The following is a 15764-nucleotide window of genomic DNA, read 5'->3' on the forward strand; positions in this document are numbered from 1 at the left end:
AGTGCTGGGATTAAAGGCGTGTGCCACCACCGCCCGGCAAACTGTCAACTTTAAAAATAGACTCTAGCAGCAAGAAAAAAGCCCAGTACCTAAATGGTAATTTGTAATTCCATTGTTTAATAAAAGGAACTAGGGCTTCTTGGAGAAACGGCCAATTCTAAGGCTGGGCTGAGAAATAGAGACATCATCATGTAGAACCAAAAAGATGAGGCATGTTAAGGGGCAGAGGCGCCAACTTAAAAGATCTACAGATGGCCACGGCTGGCACAATCTCAGCAATAAATGACACATAATTAGATATGAGAAGCATGGAATAAATTTAAATGAGCCAGTGCAATGTACAACTGAAAAAAATAAATGGGAAAAAAAAAGAAGAAATGGAGACAGATCTTTCTCACAGAATTCCACTTGATCTATGTAGAAGATAGATCCATCCACCACTCTAACAGAACACCCGCCTGCTCTGGTTACTGGCTTCTAAAGAATGGGTATAGACACAAAAGAAGACATAAGGCTGGTCACCACCATCATTGTAAAATAACATTCTTTTTTTTGGAGGGGGGGTGAATGTAGGAGGTGGACTTGCTGAGAAGAGGTCTAGGAGAGGGGGGGGAATGGTGTGCATATGAAAAGGACTAAAATTCATTATATAAATGTATGAAACTGTCAAAAACAACTGGGAGATCTTATTAGATCAGGAGATGGGTATGGCCTAGGTAGTGTGTTTCATGTCTTTAATTCCAGCACTTGGGAAGCAGAGGCAGGAGGATGGATCTGAGTTCAAGGTTAGCCTGGTCTACAGAGCCAGTTCCAGGATAGCCAACTTACACAGGGAAACCCTGTCTTGAAAAACCAAAAAAGAGATGGGTCTGAGTATCATGAGCCTCCTGATATGTGATCAGGGCAATTCATCTCTGCTGTTCTTCTCAAAATCCCTATGTCCAGACTAATCAGCAGAGAAACTCAAGATCACCAGTTTGGGCAACATTCTTTAGGATATCTAGACAGATACCTCAAAGTTGCTGAATCTTGAAAGATCAGACCTAAGAAAGGGGAGACTGGAGAGACCGACAACTAATCGTAAGATAATACCCTGGACTGGGACCTAGAAGTGAAAGACATTAATGGAAAAACTGGTGAAACCCAAATAAGATCCCCAGCTTAGTGAAGGGGAGAGAAACCAGATGCTGACCTTCCTGGGGAGATCCGATGATAAAGCTACATAGCCTGGGGAACGGGAGATTAGTCACATTTAATACAGCAGCCTATGCTGTAGAGCGAAATCCACCTGATATTCCCGCCCCATCAGAACGTCTGGAGAACAAATTACCTTTCAACTACTCACAATAGTAGAAAGAGGTATGTGTTGTATGACAAAAGATAACGCTGGTAATGGGTTTTATTTTTGATTTTATCAACAAAGCCAGTTTTAAATTCCTGAATACAAGCTACCTAAATGATGCAAAAATCATACTGTTAGGTAAAGAAATTCCCTATGAAATATTAAAAATCGCACCTCAAACCACCAAAGTCCAAGCGTCAAGCCTTCTGGGCGTATTGATGTAAAAATCCTAACGGTTTGCAACAGATAGCGTGACGGCCGGGCAATGGTGGCGCATGCCTTTAATCCCAGCACTCGGGAGGCAGAGGCAGGTGGATCTCTATGAGTTCGAGACCAGCCTGGTCTACAGAGCTAGTTCCAGGACAGGCTCCAAAGCCACAGAGAAATCCTGTCTCGAAAAACCAAACCAAAACAAAAACCCAGATAGCGTGACGATCTTAGTAAAGGGAAAGCTAAAACAAGAAATGCTTTGGTAATGTGGAAGATGGCTTAGTAGCCCACTAGTTAGTGTTCTGTAGGAGGGAGGCCTGTATTTAGAGTCTGGCACTCTGCGGTCCTCAATAGCTCAATATTGTTTGGCTGCTGATGAAGGGGAGGAGGGATTACTAAGCGTCCAAACACAGCAAAATAAGCTCAGAAGCACGGTTTAAAACTTCGCTTTCTATTCATATTTTATCTGAACATTTAGAAACTTAGCTATTTGAAAATCTGATCTTCAACCACGTGTAGTACACATACAGAAAAGAAAAAAAAAAGTAAATTTCACCTCCCGTTTCAGAAATACAACGAATAATCATTTACTGCTCAGAAGAGAACGGTACTGACAGAATATATTACTCAGGCGTGTGACTATTCAGTGTTCATCTGTGATACGGCGGTCTACCAGGCGTTCCAAACACAGCAAGCCCTCGGAAGCCAAGCCACCACGACAAAGACGATTGCCGACAGACACCGCTACCTATGCGGACTGGGGCAGCGACATTGATCCCTACGTTCCAACTTCCCTTCGCCGGACGCAGGCTTCTCTAGGATCCGACCAAGACGGTAAGCAAACACAACTTTCAAAGGTTTACCGGTCTTGAAAAATTTCTGATGACTTCCAGATGCTTCGCCAGACCACCTAAGGAGGCCTGACGCGCGACTTTTCCCTGTTTCCGCCGTTCCCTTCCCAGGTCTCCAGGGCACGGTAAGGGGGCCTCATGGCGTTCGCGGCGGAGGGAAGCCGGGCTTCTTCACACGACCCTCTTCCCGGGCGCGGTTAGGGCCCGAAGAAGCAGGGAGCAGGCCGGGCGAGGCTGCAGCCTCACGGGGGCCTCCGGACGGCCCTGCCGATGCCCGCGGGCCCCTGGGTGCCCACTCCCCCCCCAGCCCCCGCGAGCCTCCCCCCGGCCGCGCTCACCGGATACTAGCCCCGGGGCTTTCTCCGCGAAGTTACGGACAAACTTGGCCATGGTCTAGGGTGGAAGGTCCGTCTCCTCGAACCGCCGGCTGAATGTCACCCTCGGAAGGACCCTTCCAAGGTCAGGCTGCCCCTCTCCGTGCCTGTTCAAAATATATAGGCATCCCTCCTGTGTTTGTGGAATCTAACTAGCCAGTTAATTTTGTTCAGCACAAATAAAATGTAGATATGAATAGATGAGGCAAGAGAACATGTAGCGAATAATGACTTTTCTCGGGAAACAGGCATTGCTTGGGGCAGCCATTCATGGCGGCCCGGAAGACAGTTGAGGTGAGGAAATGCGCCTGCGTTGTTGATTTTCTTAGCTTCATCTCCTCCACTTTGCTTGCGGCAGTTTCGTAGTTTTTCAGAGAACTTGGAAATTGAGGCTGGAGGGCGTCGTGAGATGCTTGTGGGCTGATATGTTTGTTTTAAAGACGTAGCAGGTCTAAGGCTGAAAAGGAGCTTTTCGAGGCCGTGTAGGCGTCACCTAATCCAAGTCACCAGACTCACCCAACCAATGAACCACTTCTTTAATTGGCCTCCCCCACCCCTCTGTGTAGCTTTGTGCCTGTCCTGGAACTAGCTCTGTAGACCAGGCTGGCCTCGAACTCCCAGAGATCCTCCTGCCTCCCGAGAGCTGGGATTAAATTCTTGTGCCACCACCGCCCGGTTAATTGATCTTTTATAGTCCCATTTTCCTCCGCAGCCAGTATCAAAATTGGAATCCAACCCCGGTTTTTCAAACAAGCCACATGGAGCTATGAGGACAGGAGGAAGACGGTCATAAGTTCTGAGGGTCACAGTATGCCATGCATTTTGTAATTCAGTAAACGCTTTGGGTATTGTTCCCTTAAAGACAGAGATTTCTAAATGGTCATATAAGGCGTCTCAGAGTTGTAAGATAAGCACAGAGAGAACATAAGATTATGTAGGCATGGTGCTGATCTTGAAGACCTAGAGAGCCTTGATGTGTACAAAAACACATTCTAAAGGGCTGGAACTTTGATATGACAGAAAAAAAAAGGTGTAGGAAAGTGAGATTTTATTAGAACAAGAAAAGTTCTGGAGAAGCCTAAATGTTAGAAGTAAAACGGATGACAGCGTTAGGTAGAAAGATCAGAAGTGAGATTAAGGAGTCAAGAGCATGTTAATGAGAGAGGGACAAACTGTCTTAGATACTGATGTCAAATTATGGCAGGAAAGATAATTTGGGTGGTGAAACCCATGTTATTCCAGCATACAGGAGCCTGGAGGATTGGGAGTTTCAGGCCAGTCTGGACTACAGGGTAAGACTATGTATTTTTGGGAAAGAAAAGGCAAGCTAATTATCAGTATGAATATTTGTGACATTAACTAGAATGAATTCCAAAATCTCAGAAACCAGATTGCATCTACAAAGAAATATGGGAGAGAACAGGAGTTAGACAACTCAAGGGGAATGTGGAACTCACGACAAACTGAAGCTTGAGAAGGGGAATTGTCAAGAACTTCAAGACAGCAAAGAAGAGAGAGGAAATAGTTTGAGAGTGGTGGAACTTTTCCTTGAATGGGGTGATGGGAGAAAAGTGAGGAATCTGACGGATGCCACCTGAGTGTAAAAGGGAAATGGGAGGAGAGAGAATTCTAGGTGAGGGGCTAAGCTTTAGATAGAATACCTTAAAGACACTGAAGAGTTACTGGGCAGTAGCAGAATCCACAGGTTTGTGGTTGCAGCAATCTAAACATCCAACAGTTGCCTGTACTTTAGATTTTGGAGCAGAGGATAATGTTAAATAAAGCCAGGCTGAGATCCTGCATGTCACAGGTATAGAAACGGGATGAGGACATGGTAGCAAATTATTAAAGGATCTGGTGTTTAGGCTAGATAAAGTAAAGCCATAGGGTGCAATTTAGAAAAGAAAAAAAAAGATTCCTTGAGACTCTTCTGCTGAGAACAGTCCCAGGGTCCCTCTAGAGGTCTATGTGAGGCAGATTAGGCCAGCCAGGTTACACATATTTGCTAGTACCTTGCTTAGAGAGAGTGGCAAAATCCTCTAGGTTTTCAGAGGGACTTTTGAAATGTCACTAGCTTTTTCTTTCTGTGATGGTGGTACTGGGCTTGAATTTAGCAATGTGTATGTCAGGCAAGCTCTCTACCATTGAGCTACATCCCTTTTAAATATTAATTTGAGCCAGGAAGTGGTGGAGCACCCCAGCAAGTGAGTTTGAGGCCAGCCTGGTCTATAGAGCAAGTTCCAGGGTCGCCAGGGATACATAGAAAACCCTAAATCCTATCCTGAAAAGCCAAAATAATAAAACAATTAAGTTGGGCTGGCCTTGAACTTACTGGGTAGCCCTAGCAGGCTTTGTCCTCCATTCCTATCAGTTAGTAGCTGGGATCACAGGCATACACTATCACACTAGGCTGTAATAAAGGGATAGCAAAGGTAGTACGTCAGGTGCTCATTTATTAAATACAAGTTTTGAACAAACACCCCCAGGCAAGTTTGACAAGAAGTAACCTTCCCGGAATGTTTCAAATATAGTCATATTGATTGAATTTGATTTCAGTCAACTTTTTTGCTGTTTTGTTCTCCATTTTTCTGTCTGTAAGTTCTCTTCCAGTTTAGCAATTAGATCCTGTGTACTATTTCCTCACTGGCATGGTACAGCATCAGCCTGGCTTGTAAAGGTACCTAGTAGTCTTAGGCTTTGCCCAATGGCAGCTCAGCAACCACAATCCAAAAAAAAAAGTAATGAAACTTGTGTAGAGTGTGGTAGTAACAGCAACTGGCACCATTAGACTACTTGTCAGGTTTCCTTCAATTTTCACATACCCACAGAAAGCCATATTAAACAAACAAACAAATAAACAAACAACTGCTTGAACCCTAAATAATTTTCCAAGTTTAGTATTAGCTTCTTGGTGAGTTAGGAGCAGTGCCAGAGCTGACTGAAGTCTTCACTTTCTTTTTGTACTCCAGCAAAGTCATCACGTAAAACTCGGTTTGTCAGGAAGTCTTAACAGGTTTACAGCTGCTGCTGAGTTCCAGACAAGACACCCCTTTACCTCTGCAAGTGCGTGTATGCGTCCTGTTAGACAGGACAGTAGTCTCCAGAATTCCTTTTTCTGGATGTCTAAATGAGTTCACAGAAAGGAAGAAGGCACAGAGGACACTTGGTTTCCTCACCAATAGTGGCCTTAAGCTACACAGGTGCTTTTGTGATCAAAGGATTCAGCAGCATCAGTGGTGCACAGCCATTCTTAGAAAAGTATCAGAAGAGCACAGAAACAAAACAGAACACAAACTCACCAAAAAAGGCTTACAATCTGAAGGTTCAGTTCAGAAGTAGAATACAGAAGTAGAATACAGATGGACATAGAGGCAGCATAGAGGTGATCAGCTGGGAAGCTGCTGGAACAGCTGTCTTCTGAGGTCTTGTATCCATTTCCATCCAGTTTTCACCTGCAGAACTTCGGCCTCTCCCCTTTTCAAACAAAAACATCCTCCCACATTATCTTTGGAAAAATAAATGCAGTAGGTAGAAGCTTATTTCAAATGCAGGTCATTCCCAGAGAGGGAAAGGAGAATAATACACACAGAAAATGAAGTCTGATTAAAGAAAAGCAATGCTGTCAACTGGGAGCATGGAGTCTTAACAATCTGGCATTTTCGAATGTGTCCTAGGCTTCCCTGTTCAGACAAGCACGGCAACAGCTAACATTTACTTCTCAGCAGAGTGAGAGGGCCTCTCTGATCAGAGGTTTGCCAGTTGACACCACCAGAAAATACACAAAGGACTGCTTATAGCTACTTGTGTTTGAATCCTGAAACACTGCTTCTGTATATAAAAGGCTGTGGCTAATAGTAATGTTCTTTAAAGGAAGCCACAATCCCATTTCCTTGTCCTTTACACCTCTGGGCTGAGATTGATACTGATATAAAAACATCCCATACAGGACTGAGCCTCTCATGGCATGTTAAGCAAAATGGTTAAAGAAGTGGGATCAAACCACTTATTAACTACCCAGAGCTACGTGGATATTTAAAATGACTTGTGGACAAGACTTTGCTCCAATCTCTATTTTGTTAATTGGTAAACTAAGGCTAGATTAGAAGCAGCTCTTAGGAGCCATGTCACAGCCCAAACATTAGCTATATACATTTTATAGTCTTACAATATTACTTGACTAGAATGAATATATGAGAAGACATTGCCACATACCACATATATTTTATCATGGAGGACACAATATAATGTGGTACTCAATTCATATGAGACCAATAAAAAGACAGTATCTGTGTGTATAACACATACACACTGAGATATACTGCATTAGCATCTTCACAGATACACTATTTATTGCCTATTTTACCCAGGCCTAGTTCTTGGGGCACAAAATAAAAAAGGGCACCAACAGCTTTTTACTTCTTCCCTTACTGGATACTTCACCCACTACTGTCACTCTTTAAGACTGTGCAGTTAAGTTTTTGGTGGTGACAATCTCATGGGAGTGCCTGTGATGGTATCTTACAAGATAATACAAAATTAAGAGATAGCAACAGAAGCTGTATAAGGTCCCCAATCTTATCCATCAGCCAAAAGTCTATGCACACTAAGGTATTTGTACTTATCTGGAAAGCTGCTCTGTGCTCTGTGATATTGCAGAACTGTGACAGGGACAGGAGCTAGTAGATACACAGAATAACGGGTTTGGATACTATCCGCTGTCACCGAAGCAGCTGACATCATAGACTTAAACGCAGTTCTCACCAAAAAATGTCTAAACAGTTCTTGGGAAGGTAAAGAATAAAGTGGTAGGACATTTTTGTAGTTGGATCTACTACAATTTAGGATAGAAAACGAAGTGAGGAATAGGAAAATCAAGGCTGAAGATTAGTGATGATTTATGAAGATGCTGTGAGATTTCATGAAAGCCAGGGAGACAAGGTCTTAAGAATCTTAATTATCATAATTTGCACAAGAACAATTTTCTAATTTAGTAAAGGAAAAGCAACAAAGAATAAAAAAACCAAAACCAAAAGAACAAAACAAAACTAAAGAAAGAAAGAAAAAGGAGAGGTTCAGAGACAGAAAGGGAGACCCCCCCAACAACTCTTTACGCCCTGGCGCTAGTTTGGGTTGTCTACTTCACAGTATTTATTCAAGCTGCTCCTTTTGTTGTTTCCTCTCTGCGAGCCACCGCTGGATTTTTTCTTTGAGTTCTGTGTTTGGCCGGATCTGGTCCATGGTAAGAGGACTACGGTTAAAAGGATCTGTTTGGTCACTAGGACAAGAAAAGAATGGAAATGAGTTACTCTGGAAAGTTCTAATACAGAATATCTAAGCATCTCCCTGCCTTGCGTCTCGAGCCATGGTGCACTGTGACACTGTGTCAGATGCTGACTCGGGGCAGAAAGAAGGAAATGAGAAAAGGGTGACTCTCAAATCTTCAGCCACCCCATTGCTCTGCCTCAGGACCTGGATTCAATTTCCAGTACCTATATGGAGTTTTATTTGTAATGCCAGTTTCGAGGGAGTCAATGTCTTTTTCTGACCTCTGTGGGCACCAGGCACACACATGATACACCTACATACATATAAGTAAAATACTCATACACATAAGTAGAATAAATACATTTAAAAGATCTTTAAATGCTGTCTTTGTCATAAGCCTTTCGACGTCAAGTCAGAGATCTTAGTCATCATAAAGCAGCACTTGTAGGTTTTTGTTGTTCTTGTTTTTCCAGATGGAGTTTCTCTGTGTGTAGCACTGGCTGTCCTAGAACTCACTCTGTAGACCAGGCTGGCCTCACACTCACAGAAATCTTCCTGCCTCTATCTCCCAAGTGCTGGGTTAATAAAGGCATGAGCCATCACCACCTGGCTCTTTTCTTTTCTTTTCTTTTCTTTTCTTTTCTTTTCTTTTCTTTTCTTTTCTTTTCTTTTCTTTCCTTTTTGAAATGGGGTTTTGCTATGTTGCCCGAGCTGACTTCAAATTCCTGGGCACCAGTAACCTCCCTGTCTAAATCTCCCAGGTAGTTGGGACAACAGATGCACATCGCTAAGCCAGGTTCACTACCTGTGATTTTACTGACAGATTCTTGGAACAGTACAAACTGTTAAGGGATAAGACCCTTGTAATTGACATTTGATTAAATTAGCTGACTGCTATGCAAGTAAATGCAGATTATGGTTCAGTGCTGAGAGTATAGATCGGTGGCAGAATGCTAGCTTAGCATGCACAAGGTTCTAGGTTTGATTCTGTGCACTTCAAAAAACAAAGCTGGGACCAGCAATATGGCTCATTGTGTAATAATACTTGTTGCCAAGGCTGATGGTCCAAGTTTGATCCCCAGGACCCACATAGTGGAAGAAGAGAACTCCTGCAAATTGTCTTCTTACCTTCACACTTGCTAACACACACACACACACACACACACACACACACACACACACACACCAAACAAACAAACAAACAAACAAATATAATTTTAAAAGTACAGCAAAACAAAGTGAGCCCCAAGAGTGGCTGGCGCTGTAGCTCAGCTAGGAGAGTGGTTTCCAGTGTGCACACAGCCCTGAGCTGGATCTTCAGTACCATGTAAGCCGTGCATGGTGGTACACACTGTGAATTCACATTTAAAAGGGGAGACAGGATGATCAAAGGCTGAATCATCCTCACCTACACAGCAAGTTCAAGCCTGGGCTACACGAATCCTTGATTCCAAAACAAAACGAGATTCACAATATTTTCACTAGTATCACTTAGTGTATCATCATATAGCAAAAAGTATAAGAATACCAAATGAAACAGAAAATTCACTTTTAATATCCTATTCCTTAAATCTGAGTCACCTTAACTTACATAACAGCATTTTAAACAGGCTTCATGGTCTCTCAGTACCTCTTCCTATCTAACATTGCACTTAGAAAAGGTAAGGACCAAGCCAAGCAATGGTGGCACTTGCCTATAATCCTAGCACTTGACATGCAGGAGGATCATGATTTCAATGTCATTTCAGCTACAAAGTAATTTTGAGGACAGCCTGGGCTACATGACATGCTATCTTAAAGGGGGAGGGGAAGCGAGGTGGATACAGTGACGTTTACCTCTGGTTCTAGTTATTCAGGAAGCTGAGGCAAGGAGACTGCTTGAGCTTAGGAGTTTGAGGCTAGCCTGGACAACATAGATAAATAAATAAAAGAGCTGGGGACTATAGAGTTAGGTCAGCAGCTGGGAATACATGCTGCTCTTACAAGGAACCCGGGTTCGGTTCCCAACTCACATGGTGACTCACAGCCATCCATAACTCCAGTTGCAGGGGATCCAACACCTTCTGATTTCTGTAGACACTAAACATACATGTGCTACACATATATACATGTAGGCAAGACACTCAAACATAAACACATAAAAGACAAAACAAGACAGCTGTAGGGAGTCACAGCATAAACTCCAGTTACTAGCCTCCCTCCCTGAACTGTAGTGTACTCTCCTAAAGGGGCACTGGCTCTTCAGAAGAGTAAAGGGATGTGTGGTACTGACTGCCTTCAATTTATTTTTGCCTTCCTGTCTTTCTATGGACATCTGCAGGGTGACTGTCCAAACAGCACTCAGCCTGGTGAAGTTTATGCTACCACAAGCTACCACACCCAAGTACAAATATAGCAACCGAAGGGAGTATAAATCATGAGTTAAAAACAATCCCACCTTTTTTGGACATTTTTACAATTTAAATAAAATTAAAACATTTTCAGGCAATAATATATTTCATGTTGACATATTTCATAATGTGGATAAAATTATTTTCTTTTGTATTTTGAGATAGGGTTTCACTATGTAGCTCTGGCTGGCCTATGTAAGTTGCTAGGTAGACCATACTTTAAAGTTATGGCAAATAGTCAGGCAGTGGTGTTGCACACCTATAATCCCAGCACTCAGGAGGCAGAGACAGGTGGATCTCTGTGAGTCCAGGGCCAGCCTGGTCTACAGAGCTAGTTCCAGGACAGGTTCCAAAGCTACAGAGAAACCCTGTCTCGAAAAACAGAAAAAAAAAAAAAAAAAAACACCCAAAAACAAAGTTATGGCAATCCTCTGCTTCTGTCTCCAAGTGCTGGAATTCCAGGCTCCTGCCAAACCTGGCTAAGTTTACTTACAGGAGAGAAGAGGTAAAGTAAGAGACGTTACCTCTAAGCAGTTATCTTATAAATCTTTAAAATCTTATCAGGTGATATCAAAGTGCCATGTGACGACTGGGTGCACACACACAGGAAGCTAACGCAGCTGCATCCCTGAGGCAATGCTGTGGATAGGCATACCTGAGTAAATGCCTGGCGATGGTGGACCTGTCCACAGTGACTCTGGAAGAGGGAAGCACCACCGGGTCAGACATCAGTGTGCTCATGATGGGGTCCAGGAACTCGTCACAGGCATCTGCATATGTCTCCTCTTCCTGTTGCTGGAGGTCTGCGAGAGACTAAAGCAACAACATCCGGTTTCTATAGTAAACTCACAGTGTAGCTTCCAGACTGCCAAGTAACACACCTTATGTTGGATACAACAACCCTTCACAGACACGACAGATCTCTACTTTGTTTTTTTCAAGAACAAGCCCAAGGCACATGTTTTAGAAGCAGAGGTAGTTCTGCTGCAGGTTGGTTCAGCTGCTGGGAGTCATGGCTGGAAGTGGACGCAAGTGTCAGCAGGAGAAAGAACACATCTTTCTGGCAGCATTCTGCTGTGAATGCTGGGATGGGAAAGGAGGAAGGCTGTTAGCTGCATAATTACCGAGTCACTCACACAGCCTGTGTTTGAAGAGTAGTTTCTGATATAAGCAGGCACAGAAATTTAAGAATGCCTGTCCAACATTTGATCCTGTAACTCACTTCCTTAGGGCTGTGTGTCTGGCTGAGCTCTAGGCCAACATCAAGCCCAGCTCAAATAAATAAACAAAAAAGAAAGAAACTCACTGAGGAAAGACAGACACCAGTAAAGAATCTTTTCTTTTCTTTCTTTTTTCCTTTTTGGTCTTTGGAGACAGGGTTTCTCTGAAGCCCTGGCTGTCTTAGAACTGTATCTGTCGATCAGGCTGTCCTCAAACTCAAGAGATCTGCTTGCCTCTGCCTCCCAAGAGCTGGGATTAAAGGTGTGTGCCACCAATGCACACCCTGGAAGATTCTCTATTAGATTTGTGTCATATATATTTCCTTTCTCCCATTTTTTTTTTTTTTTTCGAGACAGGGTTTCTCTGTGGTTTTGGAGCCTGTCCTGGAACTAGCTCTTGTAGACCAGGCTGGTCTCGAACTCACAGAGATCTGCCTGCCTCTGCCTCCCGAGTGCTGGGATTAAAGGCGTGTGCCACCAATGCACACCCTGGAAGATTCTCTATTAGATTTGTGTCATATATATTTCCTTTCTCCATTTTTTTTTTTTTTTTCGAGACAGGGTTTCTCTGTGGTTTTGGAGCCTGTCCTGGAACTAGCTCTTGTAGACCAGGCTGGTCTCGAACTCACAGAGATCTGCCTGCCTCTGCCTCCCGAGTGCTGGGATTAAAGGCGTGCGCCACTACCGCCCGGCCCTTTCTCCCATTTTTAATGGAGCTCTACTACTGTCCAGCTGGAAGGGTTAGCTGAGCATAACAGAGTATTTTAATCTCCAAAATGCATTTCAGTATAAACCGGCTACCAGTAGGAATGTAGAGAACAGAGAAAAGCAATATAAACCAGTGTCTGTGAACTACTCATCTTTGCTCAGTTTTGATTTATTTTGAGTTAGGATCTCGTTATATTGCTCAAACTAGCCTTGAATTTGCAACCTTCCTGTTTCAGTTCAGCTGGGGGAGTGCAGGTTATAGCCATGTCTCAGCAACCCTTGTCCTTCTTCCTGAACTTTATTCCAAAAAGTCCTTTTGCATTAGCACTAGGTTTTCAAATTTTTTCTAACACTGGGACATAAAAGTTAGTCTAAAAAAAGGACATAGCCGGGCGATGGTGGCGCACGCCTTACAGAGCTATTTCCAGGACAGGCTCCAAAGCCACAGAGAAACCCTGTCTCGAAAAACCAAAAAAAAAAAAAAGGACTTAACCAATACACTTTCTTTTCACCTGGTAGACACATCTTCAATTTTGTTTGTACTCTCCCTTGGAAGGAGTACAAGTTAATAAAATAGCTGTTTTCAGTTATTATTTTTTTTAAAGATTTATTCATTTATTATGTATACAGTGTTCTGTCTACATGTGTGTCTGCACTCGATCTTATTACTGGTGGTTGTGAGGCACCATATGGTTGCTGGGAATTGAACTCAGGACATCTGGAAGAACAGTCAGTGCTATTAACTCTGAGCCTGCTCTCCAGTCCTGTTCCCAGTTACTGACTGACTAGGAAGAAATACCTGTTTCCAATGCCTCTAGGCAGTACCCCTTTTCTCCCTGAAATAGGGCAAAAGTGGCAGAGTTGAGGTGACAGTGTGGCATTTCTTATGAGAAAACATAATGTCCTTGTCCTTACCTTGATTCTCTCTGCCAAGTTACTGAAAGCCACGATCATATTCCCAGGCTTATTGATTTTCTTCAGAACTCGGACTGTCTGTGCAAAGAGAGTAGGGGAATAGGAACGTCCATCCTTGGGCACAGTAGCACAGAAATTCTCCTCATCCCTAAAAGTGAGCATTAGAAAGGAACAGAGAGTCAGAGCATAGGTCAATGTGGAGACAGCAGATGGGCTGCAGAACAATCATCTAACCCTTATAAGCCCAAGTGCTCTTCTGAACTAGAAAGACATTCTATTTATGCTGTGTGCATGTGTATCTCTGTATGTGGTATATGTGTAAGCATGTGCATGTATAAGTGTGTCTGTATGTGTACAGAGGTCAATGTTGGGTGTCTTCCTCAATTACTCTCCAATCTCCAGACTGTATTCTTTGAGACATGGCTTCTCGTTAATCCTAGAATTCATCAGTTTGCCCAGGCTAGATGGCCTGTGAGCTCCAGGGAACCTCCTGTTTTCACTTTCCCATTATTGGAATTACAGGTGCATGCTACCACATGCAGCTTTCTAGCTGGGTGCTGGATGGAGACCTGAACTCAGTTGCTTATGTTTGTGTGGCAAGCATTTTGCTTTTTTTTTTTTTTTTTTTTTTTTTTTTTTTTTTTTTGAGACAGGGTTTCTCTGTGTAGGGCTCGCTGTCCTGGAACTTGTTCTATAGATCTGATTAGATCAAACTCAGAGATCCACTTGCCTCTGTCTCCCGAGTGCTAGGATTAAAGGTGTGCACCACCACATCTAATTTTCTTTTTTCTCTTTTTTTGGTTTTTCCAGACAGGGTTTCGCTGTGGCTTTGGAGCCTGTCCTGGAACTAGCTCTGTAGACCAGGCTGGTCTCGAACTCCCAGAGATCCGCCTGCCTTTGCCTCCCGAGTGCTGGGATTAAAGGCGTGCGCTACCATCGCCCGGCCACATCTAATTTTCTACAAGGATATCTCTACAAAGTGTTCTATGGCCCTAAAAAATGCTTTAACAAACAGTAGTATAACTGGTAAAGTTTATCTTTGCATAGATCAAGGCAGAATGTTGGTGATCCTGAACAACATCCATGGATCAGATAAAACTCTCTCTAAAGCTATGGAGGATTCCCTTATCTAACAGCTAGGAATGAGCCTTCCTTCCCCGACTATATTTCCACACACTAGCTAGCCAGACTTTCTGTTACCACAACATTAGCACCCCCCCCCACCCCGCTCGCTCGATGCCAGTCTCAGATACCCAAGATTTAAGTAGATAGTGCAGATGTCTGAGACAAGCTGCTGAGGCTTGAAGTCAAATTCACTGAAGTCCTTGACTTTGAGAGCACCCATCTTGGGGCCGACCAGGTGCTGCAGGAAGTAGTTCAGCATGGAGATAATGCGCTCAGCCAGGAAGGGGTGCACAAAGAGTGACTTGATCTCTGGAAAAAAGCCAAAGTCTCAAAACTCAACCCATCAGTAATTTTTTTCCCCTTATATCTAAAATTTCAGTGGAGAAAATATAGACAAACAGAACCAAAATCAAACAAACAAAAAGGAAACAAAACCTACTACCCACACATGAAGACTGTTAAAACATTCTAAGAATACATTTTTTGTGTGCACCTGAATGTGTTACAGCGAGTGTGTGCAAGTCAGGACAGCTGTGGGAATTAGTGCTCTCCTGCCACCATGTGGGTGCCAGGGTCCATCTCAGGCTGTCAGGTGTGGCGGCAGGTGCCCATCCAGGAACACCACATTTACTTGTATTTCAGACTTCCTAAATTCAGCATTCATTTTCTCATCCTTCCTCTTCTAATCTCCATCTCATTTTCTTTCTGCTCCATTTTAATGGGGTATTTCTTTTCTTTTTTTTTAAATATTTGTTTATTTATTATATATACAATATTCTGTCTGTGTGCACGCCTGCAGGCCAGAAGAGGGCACCAGACCTCATTACAGATGGTTATGAGCCACCATGTGGTTGCTAGGAATTGAACTCAGGACCTCTGGAAGAACAGTCAGTGCTCTTAACCTCTGAGCCATCACTCCAGCCCCCTAATGGGGTATTTCTTGAGTTTATTGTTTTTAACCCTTTCATTGAATAGTTAAAATTTATTTATTTATTTTAATGTATATTGGTGTTTTGCCTACATGTATGCCTGTGTCAGAAGCCCTGGAATTGGAGTTACAGACAGTCGTGAGCTACCATGTGGGTGCTGGGATTTGAACCCAGGTTCTCTGGAAGAGCAGCCAGTGCTCTTAACCACTGAGCCATCTCTCCAGTCCCTTAAACTTTTAAAGCCACATTTTCAATATTCAAAATCTTTTCCCTGTCCTTTGGGGCTTTTGTTCTTGGTTTTTGGCTGCCTTATCTTCTTTGATTTCCCTGACCTGATAAAGTTTTTTTTTTTTTATTATTATTTTTCGAGACAGGGTTTCTCCATAGCTTTTTGGTTCCTGTCCTGGAACTAGCTCTTGTAGACCAGGCTGGCCT

General features: G+C 43.2%; 2 protein-coding genes and 1 pseudogene across 2 annotated transcripts in view; 1 reads left to right on the forward strand and 2 right to left on the reverse strand.

The window, feature by feature from the left end:
• The window catches only part of Atp5mg (ATP synthase membrane subunit g), a 6774-nt gene extending 3890 nt beyond the window's left edge, over positions 1–2884 (reverse strand). The window contains exon 1 of the mRNA XM_005347212.3: positions 2742–2884. Within this exon, the coding sequence (XP_005347269.1) occupies positions 2742–2793 (52 nt within the window). The 5' untranslated portion in view covers positions 2794–2884. The remainder of the gene's footprint in view (positions 1–2741) is intronic.
• Positions 1741–15764, forward strand: part of LOC101991805 — a 39168-nt pseudogene continuing 25144 nt past the window's right edge.
• Ube4a (ubiquitination factor E4A) overlaps positions 5214–15764 on the reverse strand; it is a 43936-nt gene continuing 33385 nt past the window's right edge. The window contains exons 17-20 of the mRNA XM_005347214.3: positions 14529–14709; positions 13276–13423; positions 11088–11245; positions 5214–8052 (exon numbers count right to left, since the gene is read on the reverse strand). Of these exons, the coding sequence (XP_005347271.1) occupies positions 7926–8052; positions 11088–11245; positions 13276–13423; positions 14529–14709 (614 nt within the window). The 3' untranslated portion in view covers positions 5214–7925. The remainder of the gene's footprint in view (positions 8053–11087; positions 11246–13275; positions 13424–14528; positions 14710–15764) is intronic.

This window comes from Microtus ochrogaster, chromosome 5 (genome assembly GCF_000317375.1).
Source record: "Microtus ochrogaster isolate Prairie Vole_2 chromosome 5, MicOch1.0, whole genome shotgun sequence".
In the NCBI taxonomy this organism is placed as follows: Eukaryota; Metazoa; Chordata; class Mammalia; order Rodentia; family Cricetidae; genus Microtus; species Microtus ochrogaster.